General features: G+C 43.7%; 1 protein-coding gene and 1 pseudogene across 1 annotated transcript; both read right to left on the reverse strand.

The window, feature by feature from the left end:
* Nucleotides 1-5,280: 5,280 nt before the first annotated feature.
* LOC121847501 (C-C motif chemokine 20-like) lies at nt 5,281-6,832 on the reverse strand. Its single transcript, XM_042329013.1, has 4 exons — nt 6,640-6,832; nt 6,405-6,516; nt 6,070-6,147; nt 5,281-5,920 (listed from the first exon to the last, which is right to left on the reverse strand). Exons 1-4 carry the CDS (start codon nt 6,725-6,727, stop codon nt 5,884-5,886), a joined length of 315 nt encoding a protein of 104 aa, XP_042184947.1. The 5' UTR covers nt 6,728-6,832; the 3' UTR covers nt 5,281-5,883.
* Nucleotides 6,833-14,912: 8,080 nt separating this feature from the next.
* Nucleotides 14,913-16,129, reverse strand: LOC112261148 (annotated as a pseudogene).
* Nucleotides 16,130-27,282: the final 11,153 nt, after the last annotated feature.

The raw sequence follows: 27,282 nt of genomic DNA on the forward strand, positions 1-27,282 counted from the left end.
GATAGACTGATACACGATAGACTGATAGACTGATAGACTGATAGACTGATAGACTGATAGACTGATACACGATAGACTGATAGACTGATAGACTATTAGACTGATACACTGATACACAATAGACTGATACACGATAGACTGATAGACTGATACACGATAGACTGATAGACTGATACACGATAGACTGATAGACTGATAGACTGATAGACTGATACACGATAGACTGATAGACTGATAGACTGATAGACTGATACACGATAGACTGATAGACTGATATACTGATAGACTATTAGACTGATACACTGATACACAATAGACTGATACACTGATACACTGATAGACTGATAGACAGCCACCTCGGTGACTGGGAATCTGGTCTCTCAAACCCTGCCTCATTATCTGTGTTTGGGCAGTGATAGTCTGGCTTGGTGTGTATGTGTGTGTGACACTATCTGGCTGTCTGTGCGTGAGTTATTATTGCCTGAAACTCAGCCTTTAACCTTACCCTCAGTCAGTCTTGGGTGTACATTCATACTGCTTTCCTCCCCTTTTCATTATCCTTAGACATATTGACTCTCTCTCACACACACACACACACACACACACACACACACACACACACACACACACACACACACACACACACACACACACACACACACACACACACACACACACACACACACACACACACACACACACACACACACACACACACAATGTGACCACACATGGGAAGAGCTCAGCTGTAAGTTTGATGTTTGGTGTGATGTGTATTTTATTATAATAAAGTTCAATGAGATCCAAACATCTGTGGTTGATTCTCAGTCCTTCAACACATGTCGTGTTTCCTAGCAGAACAATAACCTGTACAGTAATAAAAAATTCATTGATCCAATAGCTCTATAAACCTCCACATCAATCCCAATAGTCCCATAAACGTGTTCCATAAACTCAAAACGAAACTGTAAAGTAGACCAGCATCATAGAGACTGGTGACTGCTCTTTCAGCATGATGGGTACTTAGGAATGTATGTCCTTGTCCCAACAGGAAATAATCTCTCTCTTTCTCTCTCTCTCTCTCTCTCTCTCTCTCTCTCTCTCTCTCTCTCTCTCTCTCTCTCTCTCTCTCCCCTCTCCCTCTCCCCCATCCCTCTCCCCCAGTACCCTGCATTATTCATTGAGAAGCACTCTGTTCAGTTGTGCAGAAATGGACCACAGGTGATGATTATGATGTAATAATGGCTGTGTGGGTGGATCATAGAAATAGAATGAATAGAAAGGGCATCTCCATTCAAGTCAATGATTTCATAATGGGTGGACTGGCAGCCATTTTGAGTGTACCCATGCCAGGAAGTAAAAGCTAGGTTGAAGATGATGAACGGGATTCTAATATCCCATAACTCTTTGCAACAATGGGACCAGCTATGCTAGTATAGCAATTGCACTGGTAATTAGAAATGATGCTGATCCCAGATATGTGACAACTCTGTCTTAGCCTGTATATTTTCGACCTAGAATAAAAGCAGGAATGGTACCCTTCAATCTGTGCTATGATTTGTTAACTCAACTGACATTCCAAAAAAGACATTCCATTGCATGAGACACATCAGAGTCGAGTTCAACAAGGTTTCTGTTTGCATGGAACATGTTACCGGAGTAACAACTTCAGTTGAAGGATTTGAATGAACATTCCAAAGTGTTATGGTGAAACATCAAACAGCTACTTTTTGTCAGGATTACTGTGGCGTTTTAGCAACAGAATTCAAACTGAAAATGACCTAGCAATTCTTACTAAAGTCTACATGGCCACTTGATTCATTTTTGCGGCATTTTAGACCCAAAACAGACACTTACGTTCGCCGCACACTACCTTCACAGACTGTTCACTAACGCGGCTAACACAAAACAAATGGAATATGTTAGCTATTTCCCTTGTTGAATAATTTGAATGAACATTTTACAATACCATGACAATCCAGCATCAGCTGAGAGAAAATGATTTAATCACAATACTAGGTGGCCATTGTGAGTGTACCCATGAGTTTACCAGTCAAATTGCCAGGGTTAGAACTTCAAAGAAGGCTCTATTCTCATATTTATATGCGATGAATAGCTTCATGTGATTGTCCACTGTTGAGCTGGTCCCTCTCTAAATACATGGGGGCTAGTGTAGTTAGGCCCCTCTCCAATTCTTTACTGTTATTTACAGCCAAATACGAAAGGATCTAGTTTGAAAAGGTTGGAATATTGTCCAAACTCCTTGGCTGTCACTGAATTAGGCACCAGCCAGGCATCAAGATGTGAACGTAGTTGAAGATGGAGTAAGTGATTTGGAGCCAAAGGTTTGAGCAGCTCCATATTTACCAGACTGATCCTTCGTCCAGAACTGTCCACATATTTTCTAACATTGGGGACTGCTAGGAGGAGACCAGGGCATGAATATAATACGGTCCATTTTGTAAAATTGGTACTTGGTACAAAAAATGCCTGAGGGGCAGTGCTTGATAGGAGCTCACCAGAACCGAGTACCGGCACCTCAAATCTTCTACTGTTTCAGTTCCTGCACCACCTACCTCCTCAAAAGCATTGTGTCCTGCAGTATTAAGTTCCTGTAGTATTGTGTTCCTGTAGTATGGAGTTCCTGTAGTATTGAGTTCCTGTAGTATTGTGTTCCTGTAGTATGGAGTTCCTGTAGTATTGAGTTCCTGTAGTATTGTGTTCCTGTAGTATGGAGTTCCTGTAGTATTGTGTTCCTGTAGTATTGAGTTCCTGTAGTATTGTGTTCCTGTAGTATTGTGTTCCTGTAGTGCTGTGTTCCTGTAGTATTGAGTTCCTGTAGTATTGTGTTCCTGTAGTATTGAGTTCCTGTAGTATTGTGTTCCTGTAGTATTGAGTTCCTGTAGTATTGAGTTCCTGTAGTATTGTGTTCCTGTAGTATTGTGTTCCTGTAGTATTGAGTTCCTGTAGTATTGTGTTCCTGTAGTATTGAGTTCCTGCACCTAAATATAAACAGTACTGGGACCCAAAATGAGTATGGGCACCTATTTCAGTCCAAGTCAAGCACTGCTTAGGGGTAGTACCGAATCCAACCTGTCAAGGCTAACGCAATGGTACTAGACTACCATCTAGTGTTGATGTAATGTATTACAGAAATGCCAGCACAGTCCTGCGGTAGTCTGGTGTTATTTCAATACTTAATGTGGTGATAAATCAAAATGGCAGAGGAATGTATATCCACTTGAAAAGTCTTGGCAGTCAGTAAAAACGAGATAATCATTCTTACTGTCTATTTCTTTCCAGTGTCCACTCTCATCTCCCTCAAGCATGGCTCTCCTGTCCTCTATAAAAATACAAAATAAAACATAAATACCTTTGTACCTCTTAATCATGACAAAACAAACAAGATATTTAGTGAGGGAATTCCATTGCCCTGCATGTTTGAGTCAGCATTTTACTGCTGTGATTGTAACTGTTGACGTACCGAACCTGTATGATTACTTCCTCAAAACAAGATGTTCTGTTGACTTCCTCCTTCTGATGTCATAGGACTTTCACTACATCCTCTTAACATTCACTCATTTACAGGTCACGAACAATGGAATGAGAACATTTCCAGAACTGGATTTTCACTGATTCCGTAAGAGAGATACAAGACAATAGAGATGTTTGTTGGTGACAGTTGTACATTTGAGAATGAACCAGTGATTGACATCTCAATGCTTTTTGTCATTTGCTGATCTTTGTTTTTGCAGTCTTTAGATAGCTATTCATGACAACATATCAACCTGAATTTAACTTAGAATTTCTTATGCATTTATAACAACATGCTTATTGGCAACTCTGGCCTAGGATCAAGACAATGATCAGTAATTTACAAGAAAACAACTCCACAAACAGGAAGAAACTGTACTTTGATGGTGCCCATCATCCTGTAGTTGGCCAGGTAGAACTAATTTTATTTATTTTTATTTTTATTTCACCATTATTTAACCAGGTAGGCTAGTTGAGAACAAGTTCTCATTTGCAACTGCGACCTGGACAAGATAAAGCATAGCAGTGTGAACAGACAACACAGAGTTACACATGGAGTAAACAATTAACAAGTCAATAACACAGTAGAAAAAAAGGGGGAGTCTATATACATTGTGTGCAAAAGGCATGAGGAGGTAGGCGAATAATTACAACCATCAAAGCCAGATCAATGTAAGTGTCAATGTAATCTAAAAATGTAGTCCCTTAGTTGGATATTTAACTGATACAAAGTGAATGCAATGTACGCATCACAAGGCTTTTGATTAGGAGTGTTTTTAGAAGAAGCGCTGTGAGTGATCCACACACTGGTGACCTCTCATGGTGTAGTGTCCTCTACAGTTACTACATCCACACACTGGTGACCTCTCATGGTGTAGTGTCCTCTACAGTTACTACATCCACACACTGGTGACCTCTCATGGTGTAGTGTCCTCTACAGTTACTACATACACCCACTGGTGACCTCTCATGATGTAGTGTCCTCTACAGTTACTACATCCACACACTGGTGACCTCTCATGGTGTAGTGTCCTCTACAGTTACTACATACACCCACTGGTGACCTCTCATGGTGTAGTGTCCTCTACAGTTACTACATCCACACACTGGTGACCTCTCATGGTGTAGTGTCCTCTACAGTTACTACATCCACACACTGGTGACCTCTCATGGTGTACCTACATTACTACATCAGTCCACTGGTGACCTCTCATGGTGTAGTGTCCTCTACAGTTACTACATCAGTCCACTGGTGACCTCTCATGGTGTACTACATTACCATCCACACACTGGTGACCTCTCATGGTGTAGTGTCCTCTACAGTTACTACATCCACACACTGGTGACCTCTCATGGTGTAGTGTCCTCTACAGTTACTACATCCACACACTGGTGACCTCTCATGGTGTAGTGTCCTCCACAGTAATTATACAATATTTTCTCTGTCTGTCTGCTTCATCAGTTAGTATCTGTCATTGTGCTGTCCCAAAACAAGTAACCTTTAATTAACTAGGCAAGTCAGTTAAGAACAAATTCTTATTTACAATGACGGCCTGCACCGACCGGCCAAACCTGGACGACGCTGGGCCAATTGTGCGCCGCCCTATTGGACTCCCAATCACGGCCGGTTGTGATACAGCCTGGATTCAAACCAGGGTGTCTGTAGTGACGCCACAAGCACTGAGATGCAGTGTCTTAGACCGCTGTGGCACTCAGGAGCCCCCCTCATACCACACAAGATGAATACACAAAAGAAGTGAGAATTCTTAGTAAAATATACATGATTTATTATAGATATAAAATGTAACAGTAACTGTTAAATATAACAGATGTGATCAATGATCTGATCATACACAAGACCTTTATGAATAAAAGGGTTAAAACATGTGATTTCTGATGCTCATACAACAAGATTATACCATTAAACTCTGCCAACACAGATGATTTCATATACAAATAGGTTATGTAAAATAATAAACAGAGGTTCCAGCCCTGAATGCTGATTGGCTGACAGCTGTAGTATGTCAGACCATATACTATCGGTATGACAATAAATAATATTTTTACTGCTCTACTTATGTTTGTAACCAGTTTATAATAGCAATAAGGCTCCTCAGGGGTTTGTCATATGTGGCCAATATACAATGTCTCAGGGCTGTGTCCAGGTGCTCCGCGTTGCTTATATCCTTCATTTATTATACTTTTCAGCAGAGAGAAATGTCTGATAAAATTCAGGTAGTTGGATAAACTTAGAGATAGCAGGATTCCAGCATGTTTGCATTCTCCTCCGTCAATGAAGATAGCAACACAAACTCTTCGTCCTGTGTACCCTTGTGATGAACACTATTCCTATGACCTTTTCTTGTTTAATCGTTCCGCTCTCTCTCTGTAGAGAAGAAATAAAGTTATGTCATCCATTTCTTATACCATCGTTTTACCTAATATCCTTATGATAAACCCTACACACACTGTCAGTATAATTCAATTCCATGGAACCAAATCATTTTTCCTGAATAAATATGAATGAATTCTTACCTCAGCTTGTGAACAGCTTTCAAAACCCAGCCCTTGGTGGGATCCATACATGGGAATCTCCCACTGCCAGTGTGGAAACTGGAAGAGAACATGTTGAAGAGACAACATCAGTCAATCATCAGTGCTTTATAGGCTTACATCTCTATAATATCACATCGCAAATGAAGCAATGCAAATAATATCAAGTTATCAAATTGTTTTACTTCTGTTGTAAAGTTATTTTATACTTAATGATATACTTAAATTGAAGAAATACTACATGTGTTACAATTAATGTAATCATTTTACTTGCAATTTGTCCCAGTTCTACTGTTAGGCCTTCCAGAGTCACTCACATGATAGCATCAATGTTGCACCCGTCTTTCACTGTCTGTATGGAAAAGCCAAGGATGAGACGAATGTCCATCCTACCCTGGGAGTAACTCGTACAACAGCCTCTAGGAAAACCTATTGAGCAAAAAGACAAGAAACTTTATCTTGTATAGCAATTAAAAACACCATTTGCAAAAAACAAAGAGGCAGGCAGACAGACAGACGGACTGAGACAAAACTTTCACATCCAATAATGACCTTGTTTAGCTGCAGAAACCTCGGCAGCAAACAGCCCCACAGCCAGGAGCACGAGCAGCACAATAACAGGGGCTCTGATCTGGGCCATCTCTTCTTCTGTGGTGCTGTGATGTGATGAGCTGCTGTCTTCAGACAAAGAGCTTCAGTGGCTGTGTGAGGTCCTACTCCTCACCAGAGCCATATATATACTCCTGGTGCAGGTAGAGGCTTATTCTCTGAGAGGGAGAAATGGGCTTTCCTACACACGCCTTAAAACCAAAGTTCCACGGCAGAATTTCCCCATCACATTCCCCAATGAGCAAAAAGGGAAACAAGATTCTTGAACAGAACAAGAGGGAGGATGTTTGAACAACTTTTACATGTTTATTTATATACAGCATTTATTCTGAGCTGATTGAAATGCACGACAATATTAGTGTACCTAAATTATTGTACCTTTGTTGAAGTCTCCTGGGTTAAGGAATACATTTTTGGATTATGTTAAGTGAGTTTGTGTTTTATATTATATCTCAGTATTTTATTATTCTGGTGCTGGGGACCCAAAGGGTTTAGTTTTGCCCCAAACGCTACACACCTGATTCCACTAATTACCTCATCATCAAAACCCTGCTCAGACGTTGCATGCATCAACCAATGGTTGTGTGGCACGTCATCGACCGTGCTGTCGAGCACCAGATTGCTAATAGAACATGTGGTTAGCTGATACGTAAAATACCTATCCAGGCATTGTAAGATCTAGCATGCATCAGCAACGCCTAGCCAGAGGAACACTGCCAATCATATAAAAACCTTTGTATTTTGATTCAGACAGAGAATAACTGTGGTCTCAAATTAATAGCCTGTTTACGCACCCATTCATCAATCTAAGTGACAGTAAATACAATCCCCATCAAAATACGTCAGTTTAAATTAGAGATATCAGATTTTTGAATGAGCTGCTTCTCAATCCACCACATCCACATATGCAGTGAAAGATGTCAGACCATGAGAATTCCCCAAAATCTGTCTTCTCACAAAAACGTCTGTAGCGTCTGAATGGTTCTCCAGATCTCTGTTTTGATCTATGTCCCCCACAAGTAACACTGATGTGTCAACTTCTGTCTGTAGTGTCTGAACCGTTTGGACTAGAAACTAATACTCCACTAATACCACACTGACTGTCACCAACACGATGGTGTTCTCCGTTTTTCTCTACGACCCCCACAAGTGTCACGGGACTCGTCTGAAGGTACCAACACAAATGAATAGACGTGGAGGTAGTTTTGTGCCACCAAAAACATGGGGATAAATATGTATCCCAAAAAACCTAAATATTTCCTGAGTTCTCTTATATGTCCTAGATGTAGGACAGAGACTTTTAGGGGTTTTAACACCTTTGCTGTGGTTATGTGTGTATGTGTAACCATGTACCCACATCAGTGAAACCACCACAGATCATATCATAGATCATACTGTATGTACAGTTATCAGATGTATCAGTTGGTCTAGGAGGAAACACAGTGCATTGTGCACCACCCAGATGAGGCTGATGGAAGGAGCTATAGGAGGACGAGCTCATTCTAATGGCCAAAATGGAATTGATGAAATGGTCCCAAACACATCAAACACATGGAAACAACGTGTTTGACTCTTTTCCATTGATTCCATTCCAGCCATTACAATGAGCCTGTCCTCCTAAAGCCCCTCTCACCAGCCTCCTCTAGCGCCATAGTGATAAAGTATATTGAGTCAAACCATGGAACTGCCCCTGTTTATGTCCTATGAAGCTGTGAAAGAGCACATTTGGGGTGGTGGTATTTATAAAAAAAACATGTGATGAGTTAGATATCAAACAAACCACAATAGCACCACAGAACCAGTAAAGAACTTTAATTTCACCACAGGGTGTTGCACTGAGGATGAGCAAGAACTTTTCTTACAAGACGTATGACAACTATGATGACATAGGCAGAGTGGTGAAAGGCTCGGCATACGCATACTCAAGCTCACTGGCTATCATTCTGGCAAATGAGAAATAAGTGCACTCAGGCTATCCGGAAGGCCAAAGGTAGTTACTTTAAGGAGCAGTACTCTCTCTGTGGGTCTAACCCCAAAAAGTTCTGGAAAATGGTTCAAGACCAGGAGAATAAACCCTCCTCCTCCCAGCTGCCCATGTCCCTTAATATTGATAATGTGGCTGTTACTGACAAGAAGCACATGGCTGAGCTCTATAATCACCACTTCATTAAGTCAGGATTCCTCCATTTAATTCTCAATTTACATCAACAACATAGCTCATGCAGTAGGAAGCTCTCTCATCCATTTATATGCAGATGATACAGTCTTATACTCAGCTGGCCCCTCCCCGGATTTTGTGCTAAATGCTCTACAACAAAGCTTTCTTAGTGTCCAACAAGCTTTCTCTACCCTTAACCTTGTTCTGAACACCTCCAAAACAAAGATCTGGTTTGGTAAGGGGAATGCCCTTCTTCCCACAGGTGTTATTACTACCTCTGAGGGTTTAGAGCTGGAGGTAGTCACATCATACAAGTACTTGGGAGTATGGCTAGACTGTGCACTGTCCTTCTCTCAGCACATATCAACGCTGCAGGCTAAGGTTAAATCTAGACTTGGTTTCCTGTATGGTAATCCCTCATCTTTCACTCCAGCTGCCAAAATAACCCTGATTCAGATGACCATCCTACCCATGCTAGATTACGGAGACATCATTTATAGATGGGCAGGTAAGGGTGCTCTCGAGCGGCTAGACGTTCTTAACCATTTGGCCATCAGATTTGCCACCAATGCTCCTTATAGGACACATCATTGCATTCTATACTCATCTGTAAACTAGTCATCTCTATATACACGTCGCAAGACCCACTGGTTGATGCTTATTAAACCCTCACTCCCCCTATCTGAGATATCTACTGCAGCCCTCATCCTCCACATACAACACCCGTTCTGCCAGTCACATTCTGTTAAATGTCCCCAAAGCACACACATCCCTGGGTCGCTCCTCTTTTCAGTTCGCTGCAGCTAGCGACTGGAACGAGCTGCAACAGACACTCAAACTGGACTGATTTCTCAATCTCTTCATTCAAAGTCTCAATCATGGACACTCTTACTGACAGTTGTGGCTGCTTTGTGTGATGTTTTGTTGTCTCTACCTTCTTGACCTTTGTGCTGCTGCCATGTTGTGTTGCTACCATGCTGTGTTGTCATGTGTTGCTGCCTTGCTATGTTGTAACGGTTTTCCTTAGGTGAAAGAGAGTCGGACCAAAATGCAGCGTTGTGATGATTCATGTTATTTTAATAACGGAAAAACTATACATGAATAAACTACCAAAATAATGAAATGTGAAAACCTAAACAGTCCTATCTGGTGCAAACACAGAGACAGGAACAATCACCCACAAACACAGTGAAACCCAGGCTACCTAAATATGGTTCCCAATCAGAGACAATGACTAACACCTGCCTCTGATTGAGAACCATATCAGGCCAGACATAGAAATAGACAAACAAGACATCCAACATAGAATGCCCACTCAGATCACACCCTGACCAACCAAAACATAGAAACATACAAAGCAAACTATGGTCAGGGTGTGACAGTACACCCTGGGTGGGCATCTGTCCGCGATGGCGGCTCTGGTGCTGGACGTGGCCCCCACTTCACCGTAGTCTTAGTCCCCCACCTTGTCCGCTTCCGTGACCTCCTAGCCACGGCAACCCTACTTAATAACACGGGACAGAGGGGCAGCTCGGGACAGAGGGGCAGCTCGGGACAGAGGGGCAGCTCGGGACAGAGGGGCAGCTCGGGACAGAGGGGCTCTTCAGACTCCGGCAGCACAGGAGAGGAGGAAGGCTCTGGCAGATCCTGGCTGACTGGCGGATCTGGAAGATTCTGGCTGACTGGCGGATCTGGAAGAGTCTGGCAGATCTGGAAGAGTCTGGCAGACTGGCGGATCTGGAAGAGTCTGGTTGACTGGCAGATCTGGAAGAGTCTGGCAGATCTGGAAGAGTCTGGCTGACTGGCAGATCTGGAAGAGTCTGGCAGATCTGGAAGAGTCTGGCAGATCTGGAAGAGTCTGGCTGACTGGCGGATCTGGCAGACTGGCGGATCTGGCTGCTCCATGCTGACTGGCGGCTCTGGCTGCTCCATGCTGCCAGAGCCGCCAGTCAGCTTCTTGCAGACTGGCAGCTCCATGCAGACTGGCAGCTCCTTGCAGGCTGGCAGCTCTGGCTGCTCCATGCAGGCTGGCAGCTCTATGCAGGCTGGCAGCTCTGGCTGCTCCATGCAGGCTGGCAGCTCTGGCTGCGCTAAACAGGCAGGAGACTCCGGCAACGCTGTAGAGGCGGAAGGCTCTGGCAGCGCTAAACAGGCTGGAGACTCCAGCAGCGCAGGAGAGGAGGAAAGCTCTGGCAGCGCTGGAGAGGCGAGGCGCACTGTAGGCCTGATGCGTGGTGCTGGCACTGGTGGTACTGGGCCGAGGACACGCACAGGAATCCTGGTGCTGGGAGCTGCCACCGGAGGGCTGGTGTGTGGAGGTGGTACTGAGTAGACCGGACCGTGCAGGCGCACTGGAGCTCTTGAGCACCGAGCCTGCCCAACCTTACCTGGTTGAATACTCCCGGTCGCTCTGCCAGTGCGGCAAGGTGGAATAGCCCGCACTGGGCTATGCAGCGAACCGGGGACACCGTGCGCAAGGCTGGTGCCATGTAAGCCGGCCCAAGGAGACGCACTGGGGACCAGATGCGTAGAGCCGGCTTCATGGCATTTGGCTCAACGCTCAATCTAGCCCGGCCAATACGCGGAGCTGGAATATACCGCACCGGGCTATGCACCCGCACTGGGGACACCGTGCGCACCACTGCATAACACGGTGCCTGCCCGGTCTCTCTAGCCCCCGGTAACCACAGGAAGTTGGCGTAGGTCTCCTACCTAGCGCCGCCATGCTCCCTGTGAGCCCCCCCCAAGAAATTTTGGGGGCTGACTCTCAGGCTTCCATCCGCGTCGCCGTGCTGCCTCCTCATACCTGCGTCTCTCAGCTTTCGCCGCCTCCAGTTCTTCTTTGGGGCGGCGATATTCTCCAGGCTGAGCCCAGGGTCCTTCACCGTCCAGTTCGTCCTCCCATGTCCATTCCTTCTCTTGCTGCACCTTGGGGCGGCTACACTCCCCTGGTTTAGCCCAGGGTCCTCTCCCGTCGAGGATTTCCTCCCAAGTCCAGAAATTCTTGTCACGCTGCTCCTGCTGCTGCTGTTGCCTGTTACCACGCCGCTTGGTCCTGTTGTGGTGGGTGATTCTGTAACGGTTTCCTTTAGGTGAAGGAGAGTCGGACCAAAATGCAGCGTTGTGATGATTCATGTTATTTTAATAACGGAAAAACTATACATGAATAAACTACCAAAATAATGAAATGTGAAAACCTAAACAGTCCTATCTGGTGCAAACACAGAGACAGGAACAATCACCCACAAACACAGTGAAACCCAGGCTACCTAAATATGGTTCCCAATCAGAGACAATGACTAACACCTGCCTCTGATTGAGAACCATATCAGGCCAGACATAGAAATAGACAAACTAGACATGTAACATAGAATGCCCACTCAGCTCACACCCTGACCAACCAAAACATAGAAACATACAAAGCAAACTATGGTCAGGGTGTGACATATGTTGTTGTCTTAGGTCTCTCTTTATGTAGTGTTGTGTTGTTTCTCTTGTTGTTGGTGTGATTTGTCCAATATTTATATTGTATTTATTTTATTTTTTTAATCCCAGGCCACCGTCCCCGCAGGAGGCCTTTTGCCTTTTGGTAGTCCGTCATTGAAAATAACTGAATTGCCTAGTTAAATAAAGGTTAAATAAATTACAGTTGGATTTTCTAAAGTTTGACAGGTTCTGCTGCCCTCTAGTTGCTAGAGTGAGACTTACACTAGATAGGAGTGGGAACATCAGAGCCCTGTACTAAGAATCAGGTTTGAGGAGTTTGCGAGGTAACTTCATTCAACTATGAGTTCAAATCCTTAAAATAATTAGTTATTTAGAACCTGGTTCAAGGAGAACCCCTTTGGGTTCCATGTACAACCCTTTCCACAGAGGGTTCAACATGGAACCCAAAATGGCAGAGGAATGTATATCCACTTGAAAAGTCTTGGCAGTCAGTAAAAACGAGATAATCATTCTTACTTTCTATTTCTTTCCAGTGTCCACTCTCGTCTCCCTCAAGCATGGCTCTCCTGTCCTCTATAAAAATACAAAATAAAACATAAATACCTTTGTACCTCTTAATCATGACAAAACAAGCAAGATATTTAGTGAGGGAATTCCATTGCCCTGCATGTTTGAGTCAGCATTTTACTGCTGTGATTGTAACTGTTGACGTACCGAACCTGTATGATTACTTCCTCAAAACAAGATGTTCTGTTGACTTCCTCCTTCTGATGTCATAGGACTTTCACTACATCCTCTTAACATTCACTCATTTACAGGTCACGAACAATGGAATGAGAACATTTCCAGAACTGGATTTTCACTGATTCCGTAAGAGAGATACAAGACAATAGAGATGTTTGTTGGTGACAGTTGTACATTTGAGAATGAACCAGTGATTGACATCTCAATGCTTTTTGTCATTTGCTGATCTTTGTTTTTGCAGTCTTTAGATAGCTATTCATGACAACATATCAACCTGAATTTAACTTAGAATTTCTTATGCATTTATAACAACATGCTTATTGGCAACTCTGGCCTAGGATCAAGACAATGATCAGTAATTTACAAGAAAACAACTCCACAAACAGGAAGAAACTGTACTTTGATGGTGCCCATCATCCTGTAGTTGGCCAGGTAGAACTAATATACAACCATCAAAGCCAGATCAATGTAAGTGTCAATGTAATCTAAAAATGTAGTCCCTTAGTTGGATATTTAACTGATACAAAGTGAATGCAATGTACGCATCACAAGGCTTTTGATTAGGAGTGTTTTTAGAAGAAGCGCTGTGAGTGATCCACACACTGGTGACCTCTCATGGTGTAGTGTCCTCTACAGTTACTACATCCACACACTGGTGACCTCTCATGGTGTAGTGTCCTCTACAGTTACTACATACACCCACTGGTGACCTCTCATGATGTAGTGTCCTCTACAGTTACTACATCCACACACTGGTGACCTCTCATGGTGTAGTGTCCTCTACAGTTACTACATACACCCACTGGTGACCTCTCATGGTGTAGTGTCCTCTACAGTTACTACATCCACACACTGGTGACCTCTCATGGTGTAGTGTCCTCTACAGTTACTACATCCACACACTGGTGACCTCTCATGGTGTAGTGTCCTCTACAGTTACTACATCCACACACTGGTGACCTCTCATGGTGTAGTGTCCTCTACAGTTACTACATCCACACACTGGTGACCTCTCATGGTGTAGTGTCCTCTACAGTTACTACATCCACACACTGGTGACCTCTCATGGTGTAGTGTCCTCCACAGTAATTATACAATATTTTCTCTGTCTGTCTGCTTCATCAGTTAGTATCTGTCATTGTGCTGTCCCAAAACAAGTAACCTTTAATTAACTAGGCAAGTCAGTTAAGAACAAATTCTTATTTACAATGACGGCCTGCACCGACCGGCCAAACCTGGACGACGCTGGGCCAATTGTGCGCCGCCCTATTGGACTCCCAATCACGGCCGGTTGTGATACAGCCTGGATTCAAACCAGGGTGTCTGTAGTGACGCCACAAGCACTGAGATGCAGTGTCTTAGACCGCTGTGGCACTCAGGAGCCCCCCTCATACCACACAAGATGAATACACAAAAGAAGTGAGAATTCTTAGTAAAATATACATGATTTATTATAGATATAAAATGTAACAGTAACTGTTAAATATAACAGATGTGATCAATGATCTGATCATACACAAGACCTTTATGAATAAAAGGGTTAAAACATGTGATTTCTGATGCTCATACAACAAGATTATACCATTAAACTCTGCCAACACAGATGATTTCATATACAAATAAAATAAAATGGTTATGTAAAATAATAAACAAAAGACTTTAGAAAATATTCAAAACCGGTTCCAGCCCCCTGAATGCTGATTGGAACTGAATAGAAATCAGGTGTGTGTAGTCATGACAAAACAAAAGAAAAAGGAAACATGGATCATGACTACTATCAGCCGGTATGACAATAAATAATATTTTGCTGACTGCTCTACTTATGTTTGACAATAAATAATATTTTTATTGCTCTAATTATGTTTATAATAGCAATAAGGCTCCTCAGGGGTTTGTCATATGTGGCCAATATACAATGTCTCAGGGCTGTGTCCAGGTGCTCCGCTTTGCTTATATTCTTCATTTATTATACTTTTCAGCAGAGAGAAATGTCTGATAAAATTCAAGTAGTTGGATAAACTTAGAGATAGCAGGATTCCAGCATGTTTGCATTCTCCTCCGTCAATGAAGATAGCAACACAAACTCTTCGTCCTGTGTACCCTTGTGATGAACACTATTCCTATGACCTTTTCTTGTTCAATCGTTCCGCTCTCTCCCTGTAGAGAAGAAATAAAGTTATGTCATCCATTTCTTATACCATCGTTTACCTAATATCCTTATGATAAACCCTACACACACTGTCAGTATAATTCAATTCCATGGAACCAAATCATTTTTCCTGAATAAATATGAATGAATTCTTACCTCAGCTTGTGAACAGCTTTCATAACCCAGCCCTTAGTGGGATCCATACATGGGAATCTCCCACTGACAGTGTGGAAACTGGAAGGAACATGTTGAAGAGACAACATCAGTCAATCATCAGTGCTTTATAGGCTTACATCTCTATAATATCACATCGCAAATGAAGCAATGCAAATAATATCAAGTTATCAAATTGTTTTACTTCTGTTGTAAAGTTATTTTATACTTAATGATATACTTAAATTGAAGAAATAATACATGTGTTACAATTAATGTAATCATTTTACTTGCAATTTGTCCCAGTTCTACTGTTAGGCCTTCCAGAGTCACTCACATGATAGCATCAATGTTGCACCCGTCTTCACTGTCTGTATGGAAAAGCCAAGGATGAGACGAATGTCCATCCTACCCTGGGAGTAACTCGTACAACAGCCTCTAGGAAAACCTATTGAGCAAAAAGACAAGAAACTTTATCTTGTATAGCAATTAAAAAGACCATTTGCAAAAAACAAAGAGGCAGGCAGACAGACAGACGGACTGAGACAAAACTTTCACATCCAATATTGACCTTGTTTAGCTGCAGAAACCTCGGCAGCAAACAGCCCCACAGCCAGGAGCACGAGCAGCACAATAACAGGGGCTCTGATCTGGGCCATCTCTTCTTCTGTGGTGCTGTGATGTGATGAGCTGCTGTCTTCAGACAAAGAGCTTCAGTGGCTGTGTGAGGTCCTACTCCTCACCAGAGCCATATATATACTCCTGGTGCAGGTAGAGGCTTATTCTCTGAGAGGGAGAAATGGGCTTTCCTACACACGCCTTAAAACCAAAGTTCCACGGCAGAATTTCCCCATCACATTCCCCAACGAGCAAAAAAGGGAAACAAGATTCTTGAACAGAACAAGAGGGAGGATGTTTGAACAACTTTTACATGTTTATTTATATACAGCATTTATTCTGAGCTGATTGAAATGCACGACAATATTAGTGTACCTAAATGCTTGTACCTTTGTTGAAGTCTCCTGGGTTAAGGAATACATTTTGGGATTATGTTAAGTGAGTTTGTGTTTTATATTATATCTCAGTATTTCATTATTCTGGTGCTGGGGACCCAAAGGGTTTAGTTTTGCCCCAAACGCTACACACCTGATTCCACTAATTACCTCATCATCAAAACCCTGCTCAGACGTTGCATGCATCAACCAATGGTTGTGTGGCACGTCATCGACCGTGCTGTCAAGCACCAGATTGCTAATAGAACATGTGGTTAGTTCATACTTAAAATACCTATCCAGGCATTGTAAGATCTAGCATGCATCAGCAACTCCTAGGCAGAGGAACACTCCCAATGATTAGTGGAATCAGGTGTCTAGTGCTACGGCAATAACAGAAACGTGCACACCTTTTGGGTCCCCATTAAGAAACACAGTTCTATCCTATGATCCTATATGAACTAGTTATAAATACAAGGAGTGTAGGGTGAATTACATGCCAACCACTGTACCTCAATTGAACAATATATCAATTCTACATTATAATGTCCTTTAACCCTCATAACCAAAGGATGTGGGAGATGTGTCAATCATATAAAAACCTTTGTATTTTGATTCAGACAGAGAATAACTGTGGTCTCAAATTAATAGCCTGTTTACGCACCCATTCATCAATCTAAGTGACAGTAAATACAATCCCCATCAAAATACATCAGTTTAAATTAGAAATATCAGATTTTTGAATGAGCTGCTTCTCAATCCAACACATCCACATATGCAGTGAAAGATGTCAGACCATGAGAATTCCCCAAAATCTGTCTTCTCACAAAAACGTCTGTAGCGTCTGAATGGTTCTCCAGATCTGTTTTGATCTCCGTCCCCACAAGTAACACTGATGTGTCAACTTCTGTCTGTAGTGTCTGAACCGTTTGGACTAGAAACTATTACTCCACTAATACCACACTGACTCTCACCAACACAATGGTGTTGCTCCGTTTTTCTCTACGAGCCCCACAAGTGTCACGGGACTCGTCTGAAGGTACCAGCACAAATGAATAGACGTATGGAGGTAGTTTTGTGCCACCAAAAACATGGGGATAAATATGTATCCCAAAAACCTAAATATTTCCTGAGTGTTCTCTATAAAAAGGACAGACACTTCCAAACCTGATTCCTTAAATTTATCTTTTTACTGTCTTTTCTTGTGATTTATGAATGTGTTATTCAATGCTTTCTATTGGGTATAGTAGCAAAGGAAAATTTTATTAATTTTATTAATTATTTTATTAATTATTTTTGATACCTAAAGGGGTCCTAAAATTCAACATCAAATAGCTCAATTATCCATGGTGTGACCATCTGAAGACAATTCCATATGTTAGATTAGTAGAACACCCTCCCACCCCGAAATGGCTCAGACTTTTAGAGGTTTTAACACCTTTGCTGTGGTTATGTGTGTATGTGTAACCATGTACCCACATCAGTGAAACCACCACAGATCATATCATAGAACATACTGTTTGTACAGTTATCAGATGTATTAGTTGGTCTAGGAGGAAACACAGTGCATTGTGCACCACCCAGATGAGGCTGATGGAAGGAGCTATAGGAGGACGAGCTCATTCTAATGGCCAAAATGGAATTGATGAAATGGTCCCAAACACATCAAACACATGGAAACAACGTGTTTGACTCTTTTCCATTGATTCCATTCCAACCATTACAATGAGCCTGTCCTCCTAAAGCCCCTCTCACCAGCCTCCTCTATCGCCACTGTGATAAAGTCTATTGAGTCAAACCATGGAACTGCCCCTGTTTATGTCCTATGAAGCTGTGAAAGGGCACATTTGGGGTGGTGATATTTACTTAAAAAATATGTGGAGTTAGATATCAACCAAACCACAACAGCACCACAGAACCAGTAAAGAACTTTAATTTCACCACAGGGTGTTGCACTGAGGATGAGCAAGAACTTTTCTTTCAAGACGTATGACAACTATGATGACATAATGACCCCAGGGCTCTGAGTTGTAATTCCTAATTCTACAGCTCTGACTGATGGTCAACATTCTATACTAGAGGAACACTCGTCTAACCTGTTGAGCAGGGAATTTCAAATGGCGAATGTGAAGGGGAACTTTCAGGTGTGACTTTGTTTGGGTAGTAAATACACACAGCAGGGAAATACAAGAGGAATTCAATCTCCTATCTGATCAATCTAATTGTCATGTCTGTGTGTGTGTCTGTGTCTTTGTGTGTGACTGAGACATCGTGCACTGAAGTGCATGGATGTGGGCTGTTAGGTGTAGCTTGTCTTGATAATATGGTTATTTTCTAGGTCAGAGGAACACAGAATGTGTTGAGGCCTCAACTCAAATGGGGAAAAGGGTTTCCGTGACAACTAAACAGGTCATCATAAATGGGTTTTAACAGTTCCTCTTCAGTTGTTGCATCACAACTGTCCCTGTTACAACCACAACCTTTTCCCCCTTGAGTTTGTCACAATATGCATTAATATGAATATTGAGACATTTAACACATTGGTGCTGTTTTTTTGCAATGTATAACCTCACACAACTACCATGTGAAACCTGGGACAAAGTGGGAGGATCCTCTACATTCACAGAACAATTGAAGACCACTTCAATGAGCTGAAGAGATGAGTAAAAGTTGAACTCTCACACCCACTGATACTTGCTTAATATAATATAGAACAAAGGATTCCTGCAATTCAGAAGTTCATGTTTCATATCATTAGCTCTTATTACAGTAAGCTTAGGTACATGGAAAAGTACAGTGTCTTAAGTTATTACACCCCTTGATTTTTTCCACATCTTGTTGTGTTACAGCCTGAAATTAAAATGGATAAAATTGAGACTGTGTGTCACTGGACTAGACAATATACTCCAGCAAATTCTCATCAAATTAATAAAAAAGGAGTCAATAAGTATTCAACCCCTTTGTTATGGCTAGCCTAAATAAGTTCAGGAGTAAAAATTGTCTTAACTCATAATTATTGCACACAGTGAGTCCATGCAACTTATCAAGTTTAAGGTAAGACCCAGGCGCAGACAGCGTCAAAGTAAATAAAGTTGTACTCGAACAGGGGCAGGCAAAAGGACAGGTCAAGGGCAGAGGTCAGATTCCAGGTAGGTGGGGCAAAGGTACAGGACGGCAGGCAGGCTCAGGGTCAGGCAGAGGTCAGATTCCAGGTAGGTGGGGCAAAGGTACAGGACGGCAGGCAGGCTCAGGGTCAGGCAGAGGTCAGATTCCAGGTAGGTGGGGCAAAGGTACAGGACAGCAGGCAGGCTCAGGGTCAGGCAGAGGTCAGATTCCAGGTAGGTGGGGCAAAGGTACAGGACGGCAGGCAGGCTCAGGGTCAGGCAGAGGTCAGATTCCAGGTAGGTGGGGCAAAGGTACAGGACGGCAGGCAGGCTCAGGGTCAGGCAGAGGTCAGATTCCAGGTAGGTGGGGCAAAGGTACAGGACGGCAGGCAGGCTCAGGTCAGGGCAGGCAGGTCAAAACCGGGAAACTAGAATGCAGGGATTATAGCAAAGACAGGAGCAAGGGGAAAAACGCTGGTAGGTTTGAACGAACAAAAATAACTGGCAACAGACAGAACTCAGGTATAAATAAACAGGGGATAATGGGGAAGATGGGTGACACCTGGAGGGGGGTGGAGACAATCACAAAGACAGGTGAAACAGATCAGGGGGTGACAATCGTGTTCAACATGATTTTTGAATGACTACCTCATCTCTGTACCCCACACATACAATTATGCTTAAGGCCCCTCAGTTGAATTGTGAATTTCAAACACAGATTCAACTACAAAGACCAGGGAGGTTTTCCAATGCCTCCCAAAGAAGAGGTCCTATTGCTAGATGGGTCAAAATAAAATATAAAGCAGACATTGAATATCCCTTTGAGCATGGTGAAGTTATTAATTACACTTTGGATGGTGTATCAATACACCCAGTCACCACAGAGATACAGGCGTCCTTCCTAACTCAGTTTCCGGAGAGGACGGAAACCACTCAGGGATTTCACCATGAGGCAAATAGTGACTTTAAAAAAGTTACAGAGTTTGAATAATGGCTGTGAAAGGAGAAAACTGAGGATGGATCAACATTGTAGTTGCTCCACAATACTAACATGTGAGGACAGACGATGGGAGATGAGAAGCAAGTACAGGGGGGAATAATTCATAAATAACGGAGATGAAACAAAACAAGGACAGTGCTGCACTGTCGGAACTAGAAGCACAAGCTACACTCGCAATAACATCTGCTAACCATGTGTATGTGACCAATACATTTTGCTTTGGATTTGATTTGAATCACTTTTGGCAGCTATTACAGCGTGAATCTTTCTGGGTCCCTAAGAGCTTTGCACACCTGGATTTTACAATATTTGTCCATTATTCCTTTAAATATTCTTCAGCCTCTGGTAAGTTGGTTGTTGATTATTGCAAGACAGTCATTTTGAAGTCTTGTCATAGATTTTCAAGCCGATTTAAGTCCAAACTGTAACTAGGCCCTCAGGAACATTCAATATAACTCCTACATACAGTTGGCCTTCTAATTGAAAAATCAAACTTCTTTTTAAGGCTACTTGTACATTGTCACACAATCCCAACATTATGTAATCCTCTATTATACAATGATAACATCTCCCTTAGAATTTTGCTGACATGCATTTTTTTTACATTAATTTAACTAGGCAAGTCAGTTAAGAACAATTTCTTATTTTCAATGACGGCCTGGGAACAGTGGGTTAACTGCCTTGTTCAGGGGCAGAATGACAGATTTGTACCTCGTCAGCTCGGGGATTTGAACTTGCAACCTTTCAAATACTAGCCCAATGCTCTAACCACTAGGCTATCCTGCCTCATCATTGTATAGTTGCCGTAAATTCTTAATCCGGCCCCAGAGTGGGAGTTTACCAAGGTACCAACAATGTGACATATGTGTCAAAGTTCCCTGACCCAAATACATGTCAAGACTGAAGTTTCCACCTTGTTCCACAACCGCTGGGTCTACGGTCCAGAAAAGGGCATCATATTTCCAACTGAGAAAGTATTTAAACTAGAATTCCAGATCATTGGATCAGATCATTTTGGAATCTCATTCTGAGGAGAGAGTTCCAGGTATCTGTTGAACTTCACTACCTGCCTCGACCTCTGAAGCTGACAAGATGGCAAAGCTTGCTGTGACTCTCTCTACTCTGCTGCTGCTGTTGTTGGCACTGATGACTCTGGGTGTCACGGTCTCTTCATCTGAAGAGGAGAGGCGAGAAGGATCAGAGGACCAATATGCGGCGTGGTATGTGTTCATAGTGAATTTTAATTAAAGAAAGAACTGAACACTATACAAAAGAGTAACAAAAAACAATAAACCAAATACGACCGTGAAGCTACAAATGAGACCTGTGCTGACACAAGCCACTAACATAGACAATCACCCACAAACAAACAGTGCAACCCAGGCTACCTAAGTATGATTCTCAATCAGAGACAACTAATGACACCTGCCTCTGATTGAGAACCATACTAGGCCGAAACATAGAAATCCCAAATCATAGAAAATCAAACATAGACTGCCCACCCAACTCACGCCCTGACCATACTAACTAAATACAAAACAAAGGAAATAAAGGTCAGAACGTGACACTGGGTGAAACTAGTAAATAGGACAGGAACTGTCATCTAATGTGCTGTTTGCTACCATCAAATCAAAGTTTATTTGTTACGTTCGCCGAATACACCTTTTTGAAATGCTTACTTACAAGCCCTGATCAACAGTGCAATTTTTCAGTAAAAAATAGGTATTAGGTGAACAATAGATACGTAAAGAAATGAAAATATCAGTAAAAGACAGTGAATAATAACAGTAGTGACGCTATAACAAGGCTATATACAGTAGGAAGGCTGTATACAGTAGCGAGTCTATATACAGTAGCGAGGCTATATACAGACACCGGTTAGTCAGGCTAATTGAGGTAGTATGTACATGAATGTATAGTTAAAGTGACTATGCATACATGATAAACGGAGAGTAGCAGCAGCGTAAAAGAGGGGTTGGGGGGGAGACAATGCAAAGAGTCCGGGTGGCCATTTGATTACTTGTTCAGGTGTCTTATGGCTTTGGGGTAAAAGCCCCCCTCCAAAGGTGCGGACTCCGGCCGCAAACCTGAACCTATAGGGGAGAGTCCGGGTGGGCATCTACTCTCGGTGGGGGCTCCGGTGCGGGATGCAGACCCCGCTTCACTTGAGGCCCCCCCCACAGCGGTGGCGCCTCTGGTGCAGGGATAGTCGCCGGGACCTCCGGAACGTAGATCGTCGCCAGAGGCTCTGGACTGGGAACCCTCGCTGAAGGCTCTGGACTGGGAACCCCCGTCGAAGGCTCTGGACTGGGAACCCTTGCCGAAGGCTCTGGACTGGGAACCCTCGCCGCAGGCTCCGGACTGCAGACCGTCACCGGGGAACGGTGGAAGGAGGGGGAACGTCGCCGGAGGGGGACGGAGGGGGACTGGGGAACGTCGCCGGAGGCTCTGGACTGGGGACCATCGCCGGTGGCGCCGGACTGGGGACCGTTGCCGGAGGCTCTGGACTGGGGTCCGTCGCCGAAGACTCCGGACTGGGGACCGTCGCTGGAGGCTCCTTTTCCTGGATCATCACTGCAGGCTTCGTGCCATGGATCATCACTGGAGGCTTCGTGCCATGGATCATCACTGGAGGCTTAGTGCCATGGATCATCACTGGAGGCTTTGGGCCATGGATCATCACTGGAGGCTTCGTGCCATGGATCATCACTGGAGGCTTTGTACGTGCCATGGATCAGGTCACTGCAGGCTCTGGGCCATGGATCATCACTGGAACAGGCTCACGGACATGGATCATCACTGGAGGCTTTGGGCCACCGGATCATCACGCACTGGAGGTCTTGAGCGTTGAGCTGGCATCATCCTGGCTGGATGCTTTTTCAGGGCGCTGGCACAGGTCTCATCACTGGAGGCTTAGTGCCATGGATCATCATTTGAGCCTGGTGCGTGGATCATCACTACAGGCTTTGGGCCATGGTCATCACTGGAGGCTTCGGGGATCATCACTGGAGGCCTTGTGCGTGGAGCAGGCACAGGTCTCACGGACTGAGGAGGCGCACTGGAGGTCTTGAGCGTGGAACTGGAACAGGTCTCACGGCTGGGGAGATGCACTGGACGCCTGGTGCGGGAGCTGGCACAGGACGCACTGGGCAGTGGAGGCGCACTGGAGACTTGACAGAGCTGGCACAGAGCCTGGCTGGATGGATATCCTGGGCGCTGGCACAGGACGCACTGGGCCGGAGAGACGCACCGGAGACCAGGAGCGCTGAGCCGACACCATCCGACCTGGCTGAATGCCCACTCTAGCACGGCAAATGCGAGGAGCTGGCACAGAGCGCACCGCTGTGAATGCGCACTGGAGACACAGTGTGCATCACCGCATAACACGGTGCCTGACCAGTCACACTCTCCCTACGGTAAGCACGGAAAATTGGCTCAGGTCTGTGTTGGACTTGGTGTAGGCTAGCCTGTGCTGGGCTTGGTGTAGGCTAGCCTGTGTTGGGATTGGTGTAGGCTAACCTGTGCTGGGCTTGGTGTAGGCTAGCCTGTGCTGAGCTTGGTGTAGACTAGCCTGTGTTGGGCTTAGTGTAGGCTAGCCTGTGTTGGGCTTGGTGTAGGCTAGCCTGTGTTGGGATTGGTGTAGGCTAGCCTGTGTTGGGCTTGGTGTAGGCTAGCCTGTGTTGGGCTTGGTGTAGACTAGCCTGTGTTGGGCTTGGTGTAGGCTAGCCTGTGTTGGGATTGGTGTAGGCTAGCTTGTGTTGGGATTGGTGTAGGCTAGCCTGTGCCCACGTTTCACACCTTTCCCACACAGGGCCAATGCAGTCATGTTTGCTGGTTAGGCTAATTCTACATTAATGACATGATTTCAGCATGAGGAGAGGAAGAAAACAACTCATTGAATCATACTAAAGACTGCATTATCATTGAAACATGACAAAAGAAGCCTACGTTGATAATAACTTATTGACCACCATATCTTCTCTAGGGTAGGGAGCAGCATTGGGAATTTTGGATGAAAAGCATGCCCAAATTAACCTGCCTACTACTCAGCCATAAAAGCTACAATATGCATATATTTGGATAGAAAACACTCTGAAGTTTCTAAAACTGTTTGAATGATGTCTGTGTGTATAACAGAACTCGTATGGCAGGCAAAAACCTGAGAAAAAAATCCAACCAGGAAGTGGGAAATCTGAGGTTTGTAGTTTTTCAACTCTTGGCCTATCGAATACACAGTGTCAATGGGGTCATATTGCACTTCCTGAGGCTTCCACTAGATGTCAACAGTCTTTAGAACCTTTGATGCTTCTACTGTGAAGTGGGGGCGAATGAGAGGGGAATGAGTCAGAGGTCTGTCAGAGAGCTCAGTCTCGCACGTTCACGTGATAGTTAGCATGCGTTCCATTGCATTTCTACAGACAAAGGAATTCTCCCGTTGGAACATTATCGAAGATTTATGTTAAAAACATCCTAAAGACTGATTCTGTACTTCGTTTGACATGTTTCTACAGACTGTAACGGAACTTTTTGACTTTTCGTCTGCTCCTAGTGATCGCGTGTCATGAATTTGGAATACTTGGCTGAAAGCGCTAACAAAAAGGAGGTATTTGGACATAAATTAAGGACTTTATCGAACAAAACAAACATTTATTGTGGAACTGCGATTCCTGCGAGTGCTTTCTGATGAATATCAGCAAAGGTATGTGAATATTTATAATGCTATTTCTGACTTCTGTTGACTACACAACATGGCGGATATCTGTTTGGGTTGTTTTGGTCTCTGAGCTGTACTCAGATTATTGCATGGTTTGCTTTTTCCGTAAAGTTTTTTTGATATCTGACACAGCGCGTGCATTAAGGAGAAGTGGATCTAAAATTCCATGCATAACAGTTGTATCTTTTAGCAATGTTCATTATGAGTATTTCTGTAAGTTCATGTGGCTCTCTTCAAAATCACCAGATGTTTTGGAACTACTGAACATAACGCGTCAATGTAAACTGAGATTTCTGGATATAAATATGAACTTTACCGAACAAAACAAACATGTAATGTGTAACATGAAGTCCTATGAGTGTCATCTGATGAAGATCATCAAAGGTTAGTGATTCATTTTATCTCTATTTCTGCTTTTTGTGACTCCTCTCTTTGGCTGGAAAAATGGCTGTGTTTTTCTGTGACTTGGCTCTGACGTAACATAATGGTTTGGTTTGCTTTCGTCGTAAAGCCTTTTTGAAATCGGACACTGTGCCTGGTTATACAACAAGTGAATCTTTAAAATGGTGTAAAATACTTGTATGTTTGAGGAATTTTAATTATGGGATTTATTTCTGTTGTTTTCTGAGCGTCCCACGTACCCTAGAGAGGATATATTATTGATTAAATTCTGTATCAATGAATGAAAAAGAAAATATGGTTATGAGACTCGCTGGGCTGTCCACGTGTAACATGAATGCTCACGGCAGATGTTGGATCAATATCCACCTTCGTGACATGGCACGCAGGCACACACACACACACACACACACACACACACACACACACACACACACACACACACACACACACACACACACACACACACACACACACACACACACACACACACACACACACACACACACACACACACACACACACACACACACACACACACACACACACACACACACACACACACACACACACACACACACACAAAGAAGTTATTAAGAACCTGGTTCAAGGAGAACCCTTTTGGGTTCCATGTACAACCCTTTCCACAGAGGGTTCAACATGGAACCCAAAATGGATCTATGTGGAAATAAAAAAGGGTTCTCCCCGGAACCAAAAAGGGTTCTCCTACCGGGACAGCCGATGAGCCGTTTTGGAACCAATTTTTCTAAGAGGGTACATACCCATCTAACTGCCTGTCATATTGATTTAAGTGGGAAAACACATCATGATCTACATCACACCGGGTCAATGAACAGCCCCCCCCCACCCAAACCTCAAACCCCTGGCGGTTAGAGAGAGAGAGATAGGGCAGGGGAAGGAGGAGAGAGAGGCAGATAGAGGAGGGAGAGAGAGAGACAGGGGAGATAGGGAGAGGGAGGAAGAAAGAGATAGAGATTGAGAGAGAGAGGGAGTAGAGTTGGAGAGAGAGGGGAGAGAAAGAGAGACGGTTAGGGGGGTGAGAGCAGGGAGAGAAAGAGAGGGAGGAAAAGTGGGAGAGAGGGAAAAGGAGGTAGAGAGAGAAATGGGGAGAGAGGGAAGGAGAGAGATGGTGATAGGGATGAAGAGAGAGAGAGGAAGAGAGAGGAGGGAGAGAGAGAGAGGGGAGAGAGGGAGAGGGAGGAAGAAAGAGATAGAGAGATTGAGAGAGAGAGGGAGTAGAGTTAGGGACACAGGGGGGAGAGAAAGAGAGACGGTTAGGGGGGAGAGAGCAGGGAGAGAAAGAGAGGGAGGAAGAGTGGGAGAGAGGGAAAAGGAGGTATGGCTGCATGTCTGTTATGGTTGAGTTGACACACCGGGTCAATAACAGTTGTAATGAGTTTTGGTTCATGTTTCTGAATTGTGATTTCCATCTCTATCTGAGATGCAGTGTACATGGTGTTTTCATACCTCAGACATTTGATATTCCTATTTAATTGTCCAATGGACTTGGCCTAACAAATATATTTGGTTTAGCACATATGAAGATAACTATGTATTTACTTCCTGTAAATTGACTAATATATTAATACTAGCTGCACCCAGCCCTATGGCAGTAAATCATTGCATCAGATTTTGCAATTCAATGCAATTGTCATGTCTGCTCCCACTCCCCCTCCCTGGCGCTCGAAGGCACCAGGCTCCCCAG

This window comes from Oncorhynchus tshawytscha, linkage group LG10 (assembly GCF_018296145.1).
Source record: "Oncorhynchus tshawytscha isolate Ot180627B linkage group LG10, Otsh_v2.0, whole genome shotgun sequence".
Classification (NCBI taxonomy): Eukaryota; Metazoa; Chordata; class Actinopteri; order Salmoniformes; family Salmonidae; genus Oncorhynchus; species Oncorhynchus tshawytscha.

Bases quoted from the DNA above. Each gene is read 5' to 3' on its own strand.
- LOC121847501 (XM_042329013.1), bottom strand. From the start codon at position 6,727: ATGGCCCAGATCAGAGCCCCTGTTATTGTGCTGCTCGTGCTCCTGGCT. The intron at 6,148-6,404 runs GTGAGTGACTCT...GTTCTCTTCCAG, and splicing joins TGCAACATTGATGCTATCAT to TTTCCACACTGGCAGTGGGA. The intron at 5,921-6,069 runs GTAAGAATTCAT...TCTTCTCTACAG, and splicing joins AAAGCTGTTCACAAGCTGAG to AGAGAGAGCGGAACGATTAA.